The sequence below is a fragment of the Cercospora kikuchii genome (genome assembly GCF_019650295.1).
Source record: "Cercospora kikuchii DNA, contig_00005, whole genome shotgun sequence".
NCBI classification, from domain to species: domain Eukaryota; kingdom Fungi; phylum Ascomycota; class Dothideomycetes; order Mycosphaerellales; family Mycosphaerellaceae; genus Cercospora; species Cercospora kikuchii.
The window spans coordinates 1,466,335-1,483,036 of record NW_025408586.1 but is presented as its reverse complement, the minus strand read 5'-3'; the positions used below and the strand labels follow the sequence as shown (position 1 = coordinate 1,483,036).

Sequence of the window (16,702 nt, the reverse complement as noted above, 5' to 3'; positions counted from 1 at the left end):
ACTTGAAGCGTATCTCTGGATTAGACACGGAAGGTTGCTGCTGTGACACATCTTCCAGCGGTGGTCAGTGAGGAGAGCCTGCGAGCTTGCATCCATATCGTCTGTATATAGGCCTGATTTCATAAGCTGGAGACCGCAAGGCTCACTCTGCCGAGCTTTTCTGACTGCATATGTGTTTGTTGCTCTCGCAGTAGCAGTCACCAACGCGCATGTCAGAGAGGCTGCCAAGGCCGTGACAAGTTCCGAGCACCGGCTGCAGAAACCTTCCTAAGCGCCCTCGCACCTCCTGTGCCCTCCATTGGCGCGCTTCCATGCAGCCGCACTCACGTTGGTACAAGACGATACCAATGAGACGACAAAGATATGCTCCAAGCGTACACTTGTGTGCTATTCTTGCACCCTGGCGGGGATGAGACGAGGCTTGTCCTCCTTGGCCAATGGCATGTGCCATCGACCTCTGGCCGACTATGTTTCTCGACCTTAGATCAGCACTGAATGTGCAGCCACCCTCTTTGTCACGCAATCCTCATGCGCAAAAGGACATAGCCAGATCCGTGCAGTTGTACTGCCTATGCCTACGCGCTCGCCTACTCGCTGAGGCCTCCCGGCACTGCGCGTCTGGTCACCGACTACAGCTCGCTACTGCCGCTAGTTTCAAGATCCACCTGGTATACGCTCGCTCGTGAGCTCGAGCGATGCAGTATGAGTACCCTCCTCCTCCAGGCCCGCCCGGCGGCACTCCAGGTAGCGCTGGACCTTTTCCCAGCCCGCCCGCGTCTTCTGGAGTCGTACCAGGTCGTACACACGGCCAGAGGAGTCCCTATGTGCCATCAATAACCACACAGTTCTTGGGATCCCAGGGTGGAACTGCGTCTCAGGCCTCGACGCCTGCTTCTGCGAACCACTTGTCGCCGCACTTTGCTTATAATACTCCGAGGACACCCAGTGGACTCAATAATCAAGTCCATGGTGGCCTGACTCCTTCAACACCAGGCGCGCCGCCTCGTAGTCCGAGCATGGAGCCTTACAACCCACAGCAATGGAGGAACCGAGGGCAGGTGTCGGGCTCGCAGATGGTCTTTCAGCAGCGGCATGGCGCGATGCCCATGAGTACCACGAACATTACCGGAATGGAAGGTAGGTCGAACCGTGTGCTCATACGAAGTATAGAGCGCGATGAAACGGCATGGAAATGTGGTATGCTGGTGACTTCAGGCGGCGACAAGCTAATATTCTGAATTCCAGCTGCTATGCCATCGCCGCCACCACCGTATTCCCCGTCACCGACTTCTACGCCGGACCATGGCTCGCGTGCTATGATCACTTCACAAGTCGTAGAACCCAACGCCTTTACTGGTTCGCCAATGACAGATCGCGCTGTATCAAATTCACCTCAAGTAGCTGCTCAAGCCAGCTTTCCCCCTCCACCATCGCAGCAATCATCAAGGCATCGCGAGCGATCTGCTTCTGGGCTTGGCCAACGGGCACTCATGAGTCTGCCTGGGTTTAGAGGAAAGCAACCGGCCGTAGACCCCCACCCAGCACAGCAAAATGCACAGGTGATTGTTGATGCAAGGCCGCCAGCGGCCAGAAGAGCAGCAAGTACAGGTCACGTCTACATGGGTGGCTCAGCGATCGCGTCCTCGTCCACCTCTGTTGGTCGTGCGTCACCGGACAACCACTGGCAACCCGGAATGGCTTTACCTGGTCCTCCAGCTGGCGCGCCTCCCCCAGGGATGCGTTCACAAAGCTTGAATCGCTCCATTGGAGGTTCTGGGTCTAGCAGTCCAGCACCAGAGCGAGCGTCTGAAGCACCACGACAAAGACGCGCCATGGCTGCACCAAGTCTCGGCCCTGTACCACCCACTCCCGCCGATTGGGTCGACCGTGACGAACGCAGCACTGAGCCCGAGCCGCCTATGCCGCAACAGCACATGCCGATACCATCTGAAGCCCAGCCACTGCGCATAGATACTGGAGCACAGCGAGAAAACTCGTTGTCTCGCAGGCCCGCTCAGCGCGATACCAGTACTCAGGGCATCAGGGAACGCAGGTCTCAGAGTCGTGCAGCCCTTGGAACTGGTGACGAGAATTCCAGGCCTGCGAATCTCATTTTCGCCACGGAAGAAGGTTCTATCAGCAGACGTCGCGGACATATGCGAACCGCGTCAGGTCATGGTGATTCACCCTCGGCCCAAGGGCAGCCCACACGCACGCCACATTCCGCGTCCAAGCTTGCCAGTACTGTCCTCACCCCTCCGTATACACCTGCTGTTGGCAAGCAGCCAGCTGCGTCTTCGAAACACGCAAGACCTTTGGGCAGCGCAGCAAGCGATCGGCCTATTTCTCATCTGTTGCATACACCGAACGAGGAAGGCATGCCTGCACCTCTGAGCCCTGCAAGACCTCCTTCCGCAGGATCGACGAAGGCCCCGATGAAGCTGGACGCATTTGGGTTGCAAGCCATCGACCGACATCGCGCGTTTGTGGAGAAGGAAGCGGCAGCGACCTCTGATGAAGAGCGTCTCGAGCTCTTTGCTTCATTCATCGTCCACGAATCACGAGTAAGACGGGACCGCTACAGCGCAGCATACAACGCGATGGCCGGCGACATTCTTGATCTAACGAGAGACATGTGGCGTTCTTACAACTCCAAAGGCGGGCGCAGAGCTGTAACCCCGAGCACCTCGATGTCCTCGATCGACCCTAGCCTCCCTGCTTGGGCATCAGACAGTGTGCCGAATTCGGCACACGGCATGCCTAGTTCGGCGTCATCTATGGGGGACTTTACCCCCGCGACTGATGCAGGCTCAGTAGGAGACTTTGGCGAAGGATTCGAGCGCACCGAAGGACGACAATGGGCAGATTCCTTCAAGCCATCTCTGTCACCCATACCTAGCATGGCCGTCAGCACTGCGCCTGATGAGAATGATTCGCGAGGCCGTACCGCTAGCAGGTGGTGGGAAGGCACACAATCTGGTGCTGGCTCGATAGGTCGACCGGACCGGATGGAGAAATCGCGTCGAGAGACAAAGTACATGGGCGTTGATCCAGCAACTCTTCAAGCAAGTGGTGAAGCCACCCCAGAAGCATCGATTGCCGAGTCCAGCAGACCTGCATATGGTTATGGGCCAAACGAGTATCCACCTGAGAAAGTAGGTTGGCACGACGCAGAGCTCGAGACGCCAATCCAGACCCCTCACCGCACGCAAGAGCGCAGGATCTCTACGCCTGGCATGCTCGTACTGGACGTTTCTCGGCTTGTGACGCTACCGCCTCCATTCCCTCGTCATCATCCAGCTGTCAACAACAATCACCCGCTTCTGCAGGACTTGCGCACGGAGCACCGCGTTCTGTCAGACCACAGCGAGATACAAAAGATCAAGGACACCTATCTCGATCAAGACTTTGCCCTTACCCGCGAGCAGCAGGAATCCGCAAAAAAGCGACGTGGTAGCCTTCGGGCAGGAATACAGGCCAAAATTGCCGAAGGGACTATGTCGTTCGCAGACGCGGCAAAACGTGAAGCTGATTTCGATGTAGAAGAAGCTGAGCGTGGCAAGGCCACAGCGCGTTCAAACTTTGAGGTCTTCGAGAACAGCGTGTCGCATCCGCTAAACACGCTGCTCACTGACCGACTCCAAAGAGCCAACGACAGCATTCGCCAGCTGCGAGCAGATCTTGAAAGTGGACACCATTCTGCGGATCCCAATCGTGCACTCGAAGAAGGAGATCAGCATCCCGAGCGCTTGGAGAAGCTTACTCTGCTGAAGTGGATGTTTGAGGCGAGAGAGCTGCTGCACAAAGAGATGTTCGATTTGCATGCAATGCGAAGCGATAAATATTCCGAGGTGATCCTCACGCCTTACCGGATTTCGAAAGCGCAGCCAAAGATTGATGAAGCGACGTCGTTCTTCAAGAAGGACAGCGTTGAACGACAGACGGCCTTCGCCAAGGAGTCCCTGAAACGTTTCGAAGAACTGCAATCAATCCTCGAGAGCAATGTATCTAGAGGCGTTGAGGATCAACTCTCGTCGTTTTGGGACATTGCACCTGGCTTGCTCGAGGTCATCCAGCACATTCCGATGCAAATGTCGTCGTTTGAAGTACAAATCCCACCCCAGGAATACGAAGAGAACCCATCATACCATCAGCACCCATTGCAGTACCTGTTGAGCCTGCTTTGTCACGCGGAGAAGAGCGCATATCAATTCATCGAGAGTCAAACGAATTTGCTGTGCCTTCTTCATGAGGTACGCACTGGAACGACCAAATCAAGGTTACGCCTGCTGGAGATTGAACGCGGCGCAGAAGGATCAAGCGACAGTGATGTTCGAGCAGAGTTGCTCCAAGCTAGACGGGAAGCAGAAGACTATCTCACACGAGACTTGAAGGACAAGGTCGGCGAGGTGGAGAGACAGTGGCAAGAAGCCATCGGAGATGTGCTCAAGGAAGTAAAGGAGAGGGTGACGATGTATTTGGAGGACACCGGCGGACTGGACGATGAACTCCACGAGTGATGCTGAGAGTTTCTTGTGAGACGCGTTCAAGCGATTGTTTATCATTTGCCGCCATGTACGAGAGAATTTCAGGCGTGGCTGTCTGAGCACTTTGCGCGATTACAAGGGGAGTTCATTCTATAGTGTGCATATTAACAACGGAATACACCCAATCCGCAACAATATTGTCCTAATCGTGCCCGCTGCACAGTCTTGATATCAAGTAGGAGGGTCCAGACCCGACCAAGCTTGACAATCGAGGAAGCGGCGACATATGACCAAAGAGCAAATCAAAACACTTTCTTGCCCTTGCTGCCGTCTTCGACGCCTTTGGCAACCTTTGCCGCACCATCTTCAACACCGTTTGTGATGCCTTGCAAACCGTCGCCGACGGCTTTGGTCCCTGTGGTGTTGTTGATTGTGTCGCCAACGCCCCGGCCGAGAGCACCGACCACACCGCCGACTGTGCATCGGAATCAGTTGGAGGGCGCTGCGGAGGATATGCTCGACTCTACCGCGTACCGGTTCGACTGACACCACCGACAACCGTTCCGACCTGGCGATGAGGGGAGTCAGAACCCTGAGTTCCGCCATGTGGGATGGCTTACCGTGCCGGTCACAGTCGTCACTGCTCCCGTCACCCCGTTGTTGCTGTCGACCATGGTGCGGGTAGTTGCTGTCTTGTTGGCGTTGTTGATGTCTGTTAACCTGAGGAAGGCAGCTTGCAGCAGACTCGCTTGACCACGACCGAGACTGCATGTTTGCAGAGTGCCGTAGACCTGTTTGCTGGTGGCCTCGTGGCCCAGTGACGACAGCGCAACGGGCGTGGCCTAAGGATGCGTTGTGTCTCGTGCGGTCGATTATGCTTTCACAAGCGAGACGCGGCCCGCCGGTTGACGCTTCCGGCGCGGTCGCCAAGTGTGGTTTTGGCAGGAACTTTTCTAGGAGACCGAGAATTCGCGGCCACAGCTTCTTCCTCTTCTTCATCCCTCACCCAACTCCAGCACACCTCCCTCCGTGTGCCTCTTCGCTGCACTCTTCGCTCGGATATCAGGACCAAAAAAATCAGAAAATCCAGAAAATCCGTCCCGGCTCTCACCCAGTCGGCAAAAACTGTACGCACTCGCACCACTTGCTTCGACGCTTATCGCTCGCGCGTGCGCGAGGCCACAGCAACAGCGAAATTTGGCTGACCGCGAATTCTCTTCTTCAGGACCGCGCTCGTCCAGTCGCTTGACCGCTCCGAGTACACTTACCACGCAGTATTCTCCCACCGTCGACTCCCGGCCGAGAACCATCGTACGTCCTCTTCCGCTCGCTTCCATTTTTCTTTGTTGCGCTGGCAATAGAGTCAAGAACAATACTGCTTCCTCCCACCTCTACACCACAACCACATCCTCGCGCGTCACCACATTGCGCATTCTGACCCCGCAGCAGATCGCCAGTCCTGCCCGCCATGTCTGACGTCCAGAACTCGACTTCGCCTGCTGGCCAGGTCGCGAGCCCGCCAGCCGACGCCGCCAACGGCACCCAGGTCAACACCGCAGTGCCTGCCGCCGGCGAGAACGATGCGACTCCATCCTCCGCCGCGCCAACCGCCAACCCGAACTCCGCCTCGCTCTACGTGGGCGAGCTCGACCCATCAGTCACCGAGGCCATGCTCTTTGAGCTGTTCTCCTCCATCGGTCAGGTCGCCTCCATCCGTGTCTGCCGCGATGCCGTCACTCGCCGCTCACTCGGATATGCCTATGTCAACTACAACAGCGGAGCTGATGGCGAGCGCGCGCTCGAGGAGCTGAACTACACCTTGATCAAGGGCAAGCCATGCCGCATCATGTGGTCTCAGCGCGACCCAGCTCTGCGCAAGACCGGCCACGGCAACATTTTCATCAAGAACTTGGATGCTGCTATCGATAACAAGGCTCTTCACGACACCTTCGCCGCTTTCGGCAACATTCTCTCCTGCAAGGTCGCTCAGGACGAGCAGGGCAACTCGCGCGGATACGGATTCGTGCACTACGAGACCGCTGAGGCCGCCAACGCTGCTATCAAGAGCGTCAACGGCATGTTGCTGAACGAGAAGAAGGTCTTCGTCGGCCACCACATCCCGAAGAAGGACCGCATGAGCAAGTTCGAGGAGATGAAGGCCAACTTCACCAACATTTACGTCAAGAACATCGACACTGAGACTACCGACGACGAATTCCGCGAGCTGTTCGAGAAGTACGGCGAGATCACCTCTGCTTCGTTGGCGCGTGACCAAGAGGGCAAGGTCCGCGGTTTCGGTTTTGTGAACTACATTCGCCATGAGGATGCTGCCAAGGCTGTCGAAGAGCTGAACGACAGCGACTTCAAGACTCAGAAGCTGTACGTTGGTCGTGCGCAGAAGAAGCACGAGCGCGAGGAGGAGCTGCGTAAGCAGTACGAGGCTCAGCGCCAGGAGAAGAGCGCCAAGTACATGGGCGTCAACTTGTACGTCAAGAACTTGGCCGATGACATTGATGACGAGGAGCTCCGCAAGATCTTCGAGTCGTACGGTTCCATTACTTCTGCCAAGGTCATGCGCGACACCACGCCAGCCGACCAGGTCGAGAGCTCCGACGAGAAGAAGAAGGAGGAAGGCGAGAGCAGCGAGGAGAAGAAGGAGGAGGGTGACAAGAAGGAGGAGGACACCGAGGAGATCACCAAGAAGCTCGACACTGTTACTATTGGTGGCGAGAAGAAGGTGCTTGGCAAGAGCAAGGGCTTCGGCTTCGTCTGCTTCTCCAACCCTGACGAGGCTACCAAGGCTGTCACCGAGCTGAACCAGAAGATGATCCACGGCAAGCCGCTTTATGTGGCTCTGGCGCAGCGTAAGGAGGTCCGCAAGAGCCAGCTTGAGGCTAGTATCCAAGCTCGCAACCAGGTCCGCATGCAGCAACAGGCCACCGCCGGTGGCATCCCACCACAAGCATTCATGCAGCCACAGTTCGTCCTCGGACCAAACGGCCAGCCCATGATGCTCCCAGGCGGCGGTCGTGGCCAGATGCCATTCCCGCAGGGGATGCCTCAGCAGGGCGGTCGTGGTGGCTTCCCAGGTATGCCTCAGCAAGGTGGTCGTGGCGGCCCAGGTGCCATTCCACAGATGCCTCAGATGCCATATGGCTTCCCTCCTCAGATGGCCGGTCTTCCGCAAGGCTACGGCAACCCAGCTGCATACGCCCAGCTCATGCAGGCTGCTCAACAGGCTGCTATGGGCGGTCGTGGTCGTGGCGGCCCAATGCCTGGCATGCCAATGATGCCCGGAATGCCCGGTATGCCACCACAGATGCCAGCCGGTCAAGGCTTCGGCCGCGGCGGTCCATCTCAGCGTGGAGGTCCAATGGGCGGTCAGCAAGAGCAGCGCGGCCGTGCTCAAAACCGTGGTCCTGGCGCACCAGGCCTCGACATTGCCACCCTCCAGCAAGCACCACCAGCCCAGCAGAAGCAGATGTTGGGTGAGGCTCTGTACCCTAAGATTCAGGCTCAGCAGCCAGAGCTTGCCGGCAAGATCACCGGTATGCTTCTCGAGATGGACAACGAGGAGCTTCTTGGTCTGACCACCAACGACGACGCTCTCCGCGAGAAGGTCCAGGAAGCTCTCAACGTCTACGATGAGTACCTCAAGACCCACGCCCAGCAGCAAGGCGAGGAGGCAGGCCAGGCCAACGGCGTGGAGAACGCTGAGCCAGCTGGCGAGGAGAAGGCTTAGAAAAGCCACTCTGTCTACCAGGGCAAGCCCATGCAACGCATGGCTCCACCAGTGACGGCTATGGCGCGCTGATGGAGGGGAGTGCTTCACTGCACTACTCCTCTTCCTTACGACCCCACTAGAGACGCGGCCACGCTGCCGTGCGCTGCTCTTTCCGATGCTATTACACCAATGCTTTCGCGTTGACTGCGCTGCGGTGCAAAGGCGTGGTGTTACTGACGATACCCCTTAAGGAGCTCATGATGATATGTATGGCTCTTAGCATCGGAATTTGTACTTGTAGTATTGTACGAGCTGAATGTCATACGATGAAATGTTCACTGTCTTCTTCCTTTTCCATCACGTTCGTGTACTCAGATTGGGTGTGCTCCTTGTCAAGCTGCCCTAGACGCATAGCGTGTATTGCACGGACTTGGACGGCGCATCCTTAGCACTGAAGGTATCTTTCAACTCGTTGTTAGGCCAATATTTGCTCATTCATCGAAGGAGAGCTCGACTCGAAACACCGGTTCGGACATCCGCCAGGCGACAGGGTCATATGGAGAATGTTGTAGACGCACAAAGACTCTGGAAAGGAGATACTTGAACGATTCCAAAGCACCACAAGTGCAAACTGAGTGTCTCAGACATTATGTAACCTTCCTCGACTCAGATTTTCCCAGCAAACGTAGCACCACAGTTATATAGTTGAGGAAGAAGTCATGTTTGCATTCGATATCCATGACTGCTCAGAACCCATCATTTTCACATGCTTGAGACCTTCATATGTGTTTTGAATTCCTACACTGAATATGCTCATCATTCACCTCTTTTCTATATATTCACTATTTTTCATGTGCTTCGTGAAATCCTATACCGATCATGCCCGCCATTCACCTTTTCGAGGTATTCACTCTCCTTTGCTATGATGATATGTTCTCGTGCAGCTATACTCAAGCTTGCCCGACAACATTCCCACCGCTTCGACAAAGTGCTTCGACTAGCAGACGGTGACACAGACTCCGTACAGCACAGAAACATTCGCCATGTCTACGTCCGAAGTAACTGTCCCGGTGTGGTCGACCAGCGACGGTGTCCATGTTCCGCCAACGAATCAGTCTCTGCACAGAGATGACACTCATTACCGACACCATCTTGCTATGTTGTGGTTCAAACATGCTGGAGGGACTCGAGAAGATACCACTTTCAAGCTGAACCAACTGCCCACTGGTTACTCCGGTTGGGAGAGGACTCGACAGTATCCGGACGGAAGACGACATGTTGATCGGTGTAAGTTCTCGAGTCCACGTTTTTTTGTGTCGAGGATGCTTCTAACGGAGACTAGATCTTTATGGCCACCCCTCTGGCAGACGATTCGACTCGTTGCCAAAAGCTTGGACACACTTCCAGCACTGGCTTGAATTTGGCCATAGCAATGGTTGTCCTTGCGTGCATTGTGGCGGCAGAACATTTACAGCTACGCCCGAAGTCAAACAAGAATGCAAGGCAGCGGTCATGAATCTTGATAGCAGCAAGATCGACAAGACCACGCCATACTCGATCCTTGGCCTAGGACTCAATGCCACCAACGACCAGATCAATCAAGCGTACACGAGCAGGTTTCTTATGGTGGACATCGACTCGGACGACCCAACCTCATACGGTCATCGATCACTGGTAAGCCTGTCGCGGGCGAAGGAGATACTTGAGGATGAGCGGCCGATCGGTCGACAGCTTCTCGACAGATGTATACGCTTTGCCAAGGAGAGTCAAGGAAAGGATGAGCCGTGGGACTTCTTGGGTGTGGCGAAAGACGCGTCAGAGGAGGAGATCGAGACCGCATACCAGGTATGCATGGCAAACTGGTCGGAGTATGAGACTTGGGCTCCACTGGTGTTGCACTGCATCAAAGCTGCGAGAGAGGCGATGCTGCGGGTTGTGCCTTGAAAGAAGCCACTCTCCGGGCACCGAGCAATCGAATCTCGCAGAAAACCACCCGACGCCGCGTATCCGCTCAAAATCCCCTCCGCATTCGGCATGTCCTCAAGCAATACACAACAGCTGCTTCAGACAGGCTTGGCCACTTTTCGCATCTCTCTGATACCCATCTCCGGGTCCTCGAACTCTCTCCACGACACCGGATACATCGCATTACCCCACTCGCTCGTTGCCATCACGACGCCAAACTCATTCCTCGCAGTACTCAAATAGTAACTCCTCTCGTCACCCAAGCTGATGACCACAGCCCGCACAATATCACCAACCCGAAAGCTCTCTGCGACTTTGACTTTGTCGATTTCGGTAGCTCGGATGTCTTGCTGTCGAATTAGAGCTGGGAAAGGATCAGAGGAGACGTTGTGTTCTCCATTGCTGCCAAGCGCAAGAATCGCCACATTCGCTTGTCGAGCGTTCGTTCGTGTGATTCGACCAAGAATCACGCTTCCGACCTCCGGGAGAAGGGAGCCTGTCGTGCGCCGGACGGACGTCGTTGGTGGTTTTGTTGTTTTAGAGGAGTTTACAGGTCCAGCAATCGAAGCGTATAGATCTTGACCGTGTATGTGTGTTCCCGTCCCGATTTCATTCTGATCAATTGCACCAAGAGAAGCGCCTGGTAGCACTAGATTTGATGCCATGATGCTTTGTTGTGTTCGATGTTGAGCTTGAATTCTGGACATGAGGTCAAACTTCTGAATCTCCGGCGATAAGCGCTCGGATTTAGTATGCACGCTCCAAACCTTAATTCGTACTCTAGATTTCACAAAAGTTGGATCTCTCTTTCTCTGTGTCTTGCAGTCCCACCACACAACGCCACCATGTCCTCATTACGCAACGCAGTACAGCGAAGAAACCATCGCGAGCGCGCACAACCCACTGAGCGCGCCAAATGGGGTCTTCTCGAGAAGCGCAAAGACTACAAATTGCGCGCCGCAGACCATAAGACCAAGACGAAAAAGATCAAAGCATTGCAGAGCAAAGCCGCCGAACGAAACGAGGATGAGTTTTATTTCTCCATGGTCAACAATGCGTCGAAAGGAGGGATTCGAATCAGCAAGAGAGGAGAGGCGAATAATGGAGGCGCAGTGGGAGCGATGGATGTGGATGTCGTGCGGCTGATGAAAACACAAGACGCAGGGTATCTTCGGACACAGCTGCAGAGGACGCGGAATCAGAAGAAGAGGGTACAGGAAGAGCTGGTGCTGGCTGAGACTGGTGTCACACCGCAGCCTAGTAATAGACGAATTGTGTTTGGTGATGATGAGGACGAGAATGCGGCGGCAAGGCCAGTAGGTGGTCAGCAGGTGGACGCAGACGACATGGAAATGGATCTGGATGATTTCGACAGCGACGGAGAAGAGGACGACAAAGTCAGCGAAGCAGAGGAGACACTCACACCGGAAGAGAAGAAGTCCCGCCGGCGGAAGAGACATGCGATAGAAGTCAATCGGAAAAAACTTGAAGCGCTTGAAGAGCAGGAGGAGAAGCTGAGTGCGGCACTTGATGGGGTCGAGCGACAACGCGCGAAAATGAACGGCACAGCTGGTGGAGTGAACAAGAGCGGCACAAAATTCAAGGTCCGACAACGCAAGCGATAGAGAAAGATTGTTTTGCTGTTATGAGATACCCAGTCACAGTCGATAAAGCGCAAAATCCTGCCACTCAGGCTTGTGTTGTCCAAAGAACGGAGTTTCCTTTAGGTCGCCATCCTTGGGTGCTCGATGATGCCGTTGAGTTTGATCGCGTATAAGACTACTGGAAACCTATTGCTCATACTGTTGGCCTGATTTACAAATGCTCCAAAGGAACTTTGACCACGTTTTCCAGTTACAATTACATTCTGGCGCTCATCCTCGTCGCCGCGTCCAATCGATAACACTCGCCGTTCATGTACGAGTTCTCAATGCACTGCCTGACAAACATGGCAAATTCCTCAGCCTTACCCAACCTCTTAGGATACTCCGCCTGCCTCTTCAGCGCAGTCTGCACCTTGTCCGGAAGCTGCTTCGACATATTCGTCTCAAACAAGGACGGCGCGATCGACAGTGCTCGAATTCCATTTCCAGCCAAATCTCTCGCCAAAACCAGCGCCATACTCCGGATCGCTCCCTTCGTCGCAGCATACGATAGCTGTCCAACTTGGCCCTCAAACGCCGAAGACGAAGAGACCATCACAATCACACCCCTCTCACCATCCTGAGCCAAAGGTTCATTCCTCGCCAAATGCGGAAGCGTCAATCGAATCGTATTCAACACTCCTCGCAGATTGATATCAATGACAAAATCAATCTTACTCATCTCAATCGGATTCAAGTCCTTATCGAGAAGCTTCCCAGGGAGTCCAACGCCCGCAGCAGGAACCAGTCCTCCCAAAGGTTTACCAGAAGATTTGGCCCAATCTGCTGCGCCGTCGATGGCTGTCTTCAAAGAATCCGAATCTGTAACATCCACTTCGAAGAATTTTGCCAGCTTTTCTCCTAGTTTCTGGACGACGGTGTTGCCTGATTCGGGGTTCATGTCGAGGATTGCTACGTTGGCGCCATGTTTTGTCAGGTCTTCTGCTGTGGCGAGACCGAGGCCGGATGCGCCGCCTGTGATGATGAATGTACGGCCTTTGACGTGCATTTTTGGTGATCTTAATTTTCCTCGTGTAGTTCCGGAGGAAGAAGCAGGGTGTGAGGAATGTGCAAGAGCTTCTCAATTGAAGTGTATGTCGGTCCGGCCCAGAAATCGTGCCTCGGTATCTCTGAAAGTGGTCTCTGACGATGATCGGCTTCACTTGCTCAGAGTGCTGTGCACGTTTGCCTCATTCTATTCGTTATCGAATGTCTGGAGATCAAAATTGATGAAAGCAAGAAGTAAACAGGTAAGACTGAGGTGACGCCTACCTTGCAGATAAAGGAATAGCGACCGACTGGTCGGTAGTTCGCATGTGATCGCGGAGCCTCGAAGCAGTCAAGCTGTAGTGGATAAGACAATGACTGCACAAAGTAAACATGTTTTGTTTCATTCGTAAGACTAAATGTACAAATGCTCGCTTGCTTCCTCGCTGTCGCTGTACCATCTAATGATTCGATCTCGAGAGAGCAGCTGTTATCGCGCCTCAATGAGAGTTCCGGCATGTGTGCCGCACATATTGATCACACTGGTGAATGCTAAACGTGCGTGGCGGAGCGATCGGCAGCGGCATGCCCTGTAAGCAGCGATACTGCTCACGTGGTTCTAGGCGATGATATCGCTTGACTGAGCCTTTTTGTTCCTTCACCATTTGAATACCATCAATGATTCTTCACCCTTCATACTAGGGTCTCCCGGCTCCACCACCGCCGACAACAGGGGGCGCGCCTAGCCCTCCTTCGCCACCTTCCGGCGCAGGAGGATGTATAGGCCCGAGTCCAATGTCTGGTGTCGTGCCTTTGCCTTCTGGAGACTTCACTGGCGTGTTGAATTCGACCTTGATCTTTCCTGTAAGCTTCTCGCCTCGGACTACCCTTTCAATTTCATCTCGATCAAGCGTCTCGTACTCCAGCAATGCCTTGGCTAAACGATCGAGACCTTCTCGGTTCTCCGTCAAAAGCTTGTGGGCACGCTGTCGGCCTTCCTCGACGATACGCCGCACTTCATGCTCGATCTGCTGTTTCGTCTCGCTTGACAGCTCTGCGTAGTCTTCGGTGAGGTCCACGTTGCCCAGCACCTCGCTCATGCCAGCGCGCATGACCATATGTTTCGCGATATTGGTGGCTCCGGTGATGTCGCTCGATGCACCAGTCGTTACATTTTCGGGTCCATAGATTATCTCTTCTGCAACCTTCCCTCCCATGGCGACATCGATTCGAGCAAGCAAATCCTTCTTCGATTCGCTGACCTTGTCCAACTCTGGCAACATAAACGTGACACCAAGAGCATTGCCACGGGGCATGATCGTGGCTTTGTAGAGCGGAACGGCAGCTTGTGTGAGCATACAAACCAGTGCGTGCCCACCCTCGTGGTATGCGGTCATGAGCTTGTCCTTTTCTTGAATAACGGCAGAGCGACGTTCCGCGCCCATGAGAATTTTGTCCTTGGCCCAGACAAGATCCGCGATGCTCACCTTAGACTGTTTCAGCTTGGAAGCGCGAACAGCGGCCTGATTCACAACATTCTCAAGTTCAGCGCCAGAAAAGCCAGGACATCCTCTTGCAACTTCGGCCGGATCGACAGATCCATCAGTCTTGATATTCTTCAAGTGATGCTTGAGAATGGCAATTCGACCACGCACATCTGGCAGAGGAACGACAACATTTCGATCGAAGCGTCCAGGGCGGGTAAGGGCCTTATCGAGGGATTGAGGGAAATTGGTTGCGCCAATAATGATCACGCCAGAAGTCTGATCAAATCCATCCAGTTCAGTCAGAAGCTGGTTGAGAGTTTGCTTAGCGTAAGCGGCATCACGCTCATGACGTTTACTGCCTATCGCATCAAGCTCATCGATGAAGATGATGGCGGGGCTTTTTGACCGAGCGGCAGTGAAAAGGTCACGAACCCGCTTAGCACCGACACCAACGTAGACCTCGTCGAATTCGGATCCAGACATGTAGAAGAAGGGGACTTGAGCCTCTCCTGCCACAGCGCGAGCCAGGAGCGTCTTTCCGGTACCCGGGGGACCAACGAGTAAAACCCCCTTTGGCAGTTTACCACCTAGGGTAGCGAATGATTCGGGGGCCTTCAAGAATTCGACCAGCTCTTGCAGCTCTTCCTTTGCTTCTTCACAGCCATGAACATCGTCGAAACGAGTCTTCTGTAGCTCTGGCTTAGCCTGCGTGTCCCTTGCTCCACCAACTTTCTTGAGCACACCCGTCGCTTCGACAACGAGCGTGAAGAAAACCAGAGAGCAGTATGCGACGAATCCGAAGACCAACAAGAACTTGACCCATTTGAAGATCTGGCTGCCGAGGCTTTCATCAACCACGACATAGAGCGGCTCAGCTCGTCCTCCAGATCCTTTCATCGAGAGTGAAGCATTCCCTCCCTTGAATTTCGCGGACACAGCCTGTCCAACAGCCTGCAATTGTTCGCTGCTTGTAGCACCATTCTGTCCACTTGCCGATTGCGCGCCGAATGCACCCGCAACACCGCCTTGTCCGACCGAAGCTGCGCCCAATGTTTGCAATGCCTTGTTGTACGCGACTTCTGTTGCTGCATTCGAAGCATATCTTCCGGTATTGTGACGCTCTACAAGAATTTCTGGCATATTCGCGCGAAGAAGGGCCTGGTAGAAAGCATTTTGAGCAGCGGCGGAGTTGGGTTGACTGTTAGCCATCTGCTCCAGATGTGCAAGATGGTTCTGACTGGTCTGCGAGCCCCAGCTGCTACCAAACAAGGTGCGCTGCTGGTTGAAGCCAACAAAGCTGGTCGTTGAGACGTTGTAAGAGGTCGCTGGTCGATATCTCGTGGCCGTGAAGAGGGATCGGGAGGCGGAGGAGGGTATGAGTTGACCGGTGCGGCTGCTGGAAGACATTGTCCTCTGCGATTGCGCCGCCGCATTACGTCCCGCTGGCAATCTCAGCGCGGCTGCCATGATGGAGGGTGTCGTGCGGGCGGAGGTGGCCATGTAGTGGAGACGCATCGGTGTCGATTGAAAGGCCATGGTGACTGCTCCGGCGGATCGCCGCCTGAACACGGTGGTGAGACCAGGCTCACAGCAAACAGTAGACAATAACGACGCAAAGATGCCAAAGGGAAACGGAAACGCTATGCGTGCGCAAGGCACGGGGAGGAGGGTACTGATGAAAGAGTGTTGGGAGAAGAGGCCGTGAGACCGCAGCAAGTACGTCGTGGCAAGGGCACAAGAGGCCAGAACGGCTTGCTCCCGCGCTCGGAATCACGTCGTCACTCGACACTCGATTCTTGGCGCGAGAACTGGGGACTGTGATGACTATTCCCATGCGTGGATCGTGTTGTCGGCGACTGCGTTGAATCTTGCACATAGACGCTGCTCATGTGAATCACTTGTGGGAGAGGCGCATGCGACAAACGGTGTCTCTGCTAGCTCTACTGTTTGCGACGTCCCAGCAGGCAGCTGTCTCGTCGCTGCCTGACTGTCTGCCTAACACCAGAATATATGTAAACAATTCTTGTTCGCTGTGCGATTCAGCGCGACCACTACCTCCAAAATTTCGACCTCGACCAAGCCCAAGACCTTGCAGCGTCCCTCTCTGAATTTTCACGTGCATGTTTGGTGCGAACGGTTGTGTGTCTCGTGCATCAAGTGAAGTCTGTCCGTGCAACACACTTTCGGCAAAGCGCGAGTGGGTCCCAAGCTTCCTCTTGGCTGAGAGAAGACAGCGCGCGTTACCTCTGCTGCTCCTGCACACCACCACAGTCGCGCTCTTCTCTGTCCAGTACCTGCCATTTCGGCGCCGCCTCTCATTGACATTTGTTCCCTCCGTCGCATGGCGCGTGACGATTGATTCTCCGCTCGACCTTCGCATCAGGTACGCCGCACCATCACGAAAAACCC

The 16,702-nt window shown here is 54.6% G+C and overlaps 8 protein-coding genes across 9 annotated transcripts; 4 read left to right on the top strand and 4 right to left on the bottom strand.

Moving 5' to 3' along the window:
• Positions 1-695: 695 nt before the first annotated feature.
• CKM354_000836300 (uncharacterized protein) lies at positions 696-4,520 on the top strand (the record flags this gene model as incomplete). Its single annotated transcript, XM_044803735.1, has 2 exons — positions 696-1,137; positions 1,246-4,520. 2 exons carry the CDS (start codon positions 696-698, stop codon positions 4,518-4,520), a joined length of 3,717 nt encoding a protein of 1,238 aa, XP_044659670.1.
• A 269-nt stretch (positions 4,521-4,789) lies between these two features.
• On the bottom strand, positions 4,790-5,161 carry CKM354_000836200 (uncharacterized protein; the record flags this gene model as incomplete). Its single annotated transcript, XM_044803734.1, has 3 exons — positions 4,790-4,962; positions 5,022-5,055; positions 5,108-5,161. 3 exons carry the CDS (start codon positions 5,159-5,161, stop codon positions 4,790-4,792), a joined length of 261 nt encoding a protein of 86 aa, XP_044659669.1.
• Positions 5,162-5,955: 794 nt separating this feature from the next.
• On the top strand, positions 5,956-8,229 carry CKM354_000836100 (uncharacterized protein; the record flags this gene model as incomplete). Its single annotated transcript, XM_044803733.1, has 1 exon — positions 5,956-8,229. The coding sequence occupies one exon, from the start codon at positions 5,956-5,958 to the stop codon at positions 8,227-8,229; it is 2,274 nt and encodes a 757-aa protein (XP_044659668.1).
• Positions 8,230-9,254: 1,025 nt separating this feature from the next.
• CKM354_000836000 (uncharacterized protein) lies at positions 9,255-10,155 on the top strand (the record flags this gene model as incomplete). The annotated part of the gene is made up of 2 exons (XM_044803732.1): positions 9,255-9,498; positions 9,554-10,155. The coding sequence occupies 2 exons, from the start codon at positions 9,255-9,257 to the stop codon at positions 10,153-10,155; spliced, it is 846 nt and encodes a 281-aa protein (XP_044659667.1).
• A 119-nt stretch (positions 10,156-10,274) lies between these two features.
• On the bottom strand, positions 10,275-10,841 carry CKM354_000835900 (exosome non-catalytic core subunit CSL4; the record flags this gene model as incomplete). Its single annotated transcript, XM_044803731.1, has 1 exon — positions 10,275-10,841. One exon carries the CDS (start codon positions 10,839-10,841, stop codon positions 10,275-10,277), a length of 567 nt encoding a protein of 188 aa, XP_044659666.1.
• Positions 10,842-11,021: 180 nt separating this feature from the next.
• CKM354_000835800 (rRNA-processing protein UTP11) lies at positions 11,022-11,801 on the top strand (the record flags this gene model as incomplete). Its single annotated transcript, XM_044803730.1, has 1 exon — positions 11,022-11,801. The coding sequence occupies one exon, from the start codon at positions 11,022-11,024 to the stop codon at positions 11,799-11,801; it is 780 nt and encodes a 259-aa protein (XP_044659665.1).
• Positions 11,802-12,036: 235 nt separating this feature from the next.
• CKM354_000835700 (uncharacterized protein) lies at positions 12,037-12,828 on the bottom strand (the record flags this gene model as incomplete). The annotated part of the gene is made up of 1 exon (XM_044803729.1): positions 12,037-12,828. The coding sequence occupies one exon, from the start codon at positions 12,826-12,828 to the stop codon at positions 12,037-12,039; it is 792 nt and encodes a 263-aa protein (XP_044659664.1).
• A 676-nt stretch (positions 12,829-13,504) lies between these two features.
• CKM354_000835600 (uncharacterized protein) lies at positions 13,505-15,829 on the bottom strand (the record flags this gene model as incomplete). 2 transcript variants are annotated; one of them, XM_044803727.1, is made up of 1 exon in its annotated part: positions 13,505-15,829. In XM_044803727.1, one exon carries the CDS (start codon positions 15,827-15,829, stop codon positions 13,505-13,507), a length of 2,325 nt encoding a protein of 774 aa, XP_044659662.1. The 2 variants fall into 2 exon arrangements, with proteins under 2 accessions (XP_044659662.1, XP_044659663.1); XM_044803728.1 differs by having other exon boundaries at positions 13,505-15,793.
• Between the last annotated feature and the right edge of the window lie 873 nt (positions 15,830-16,702).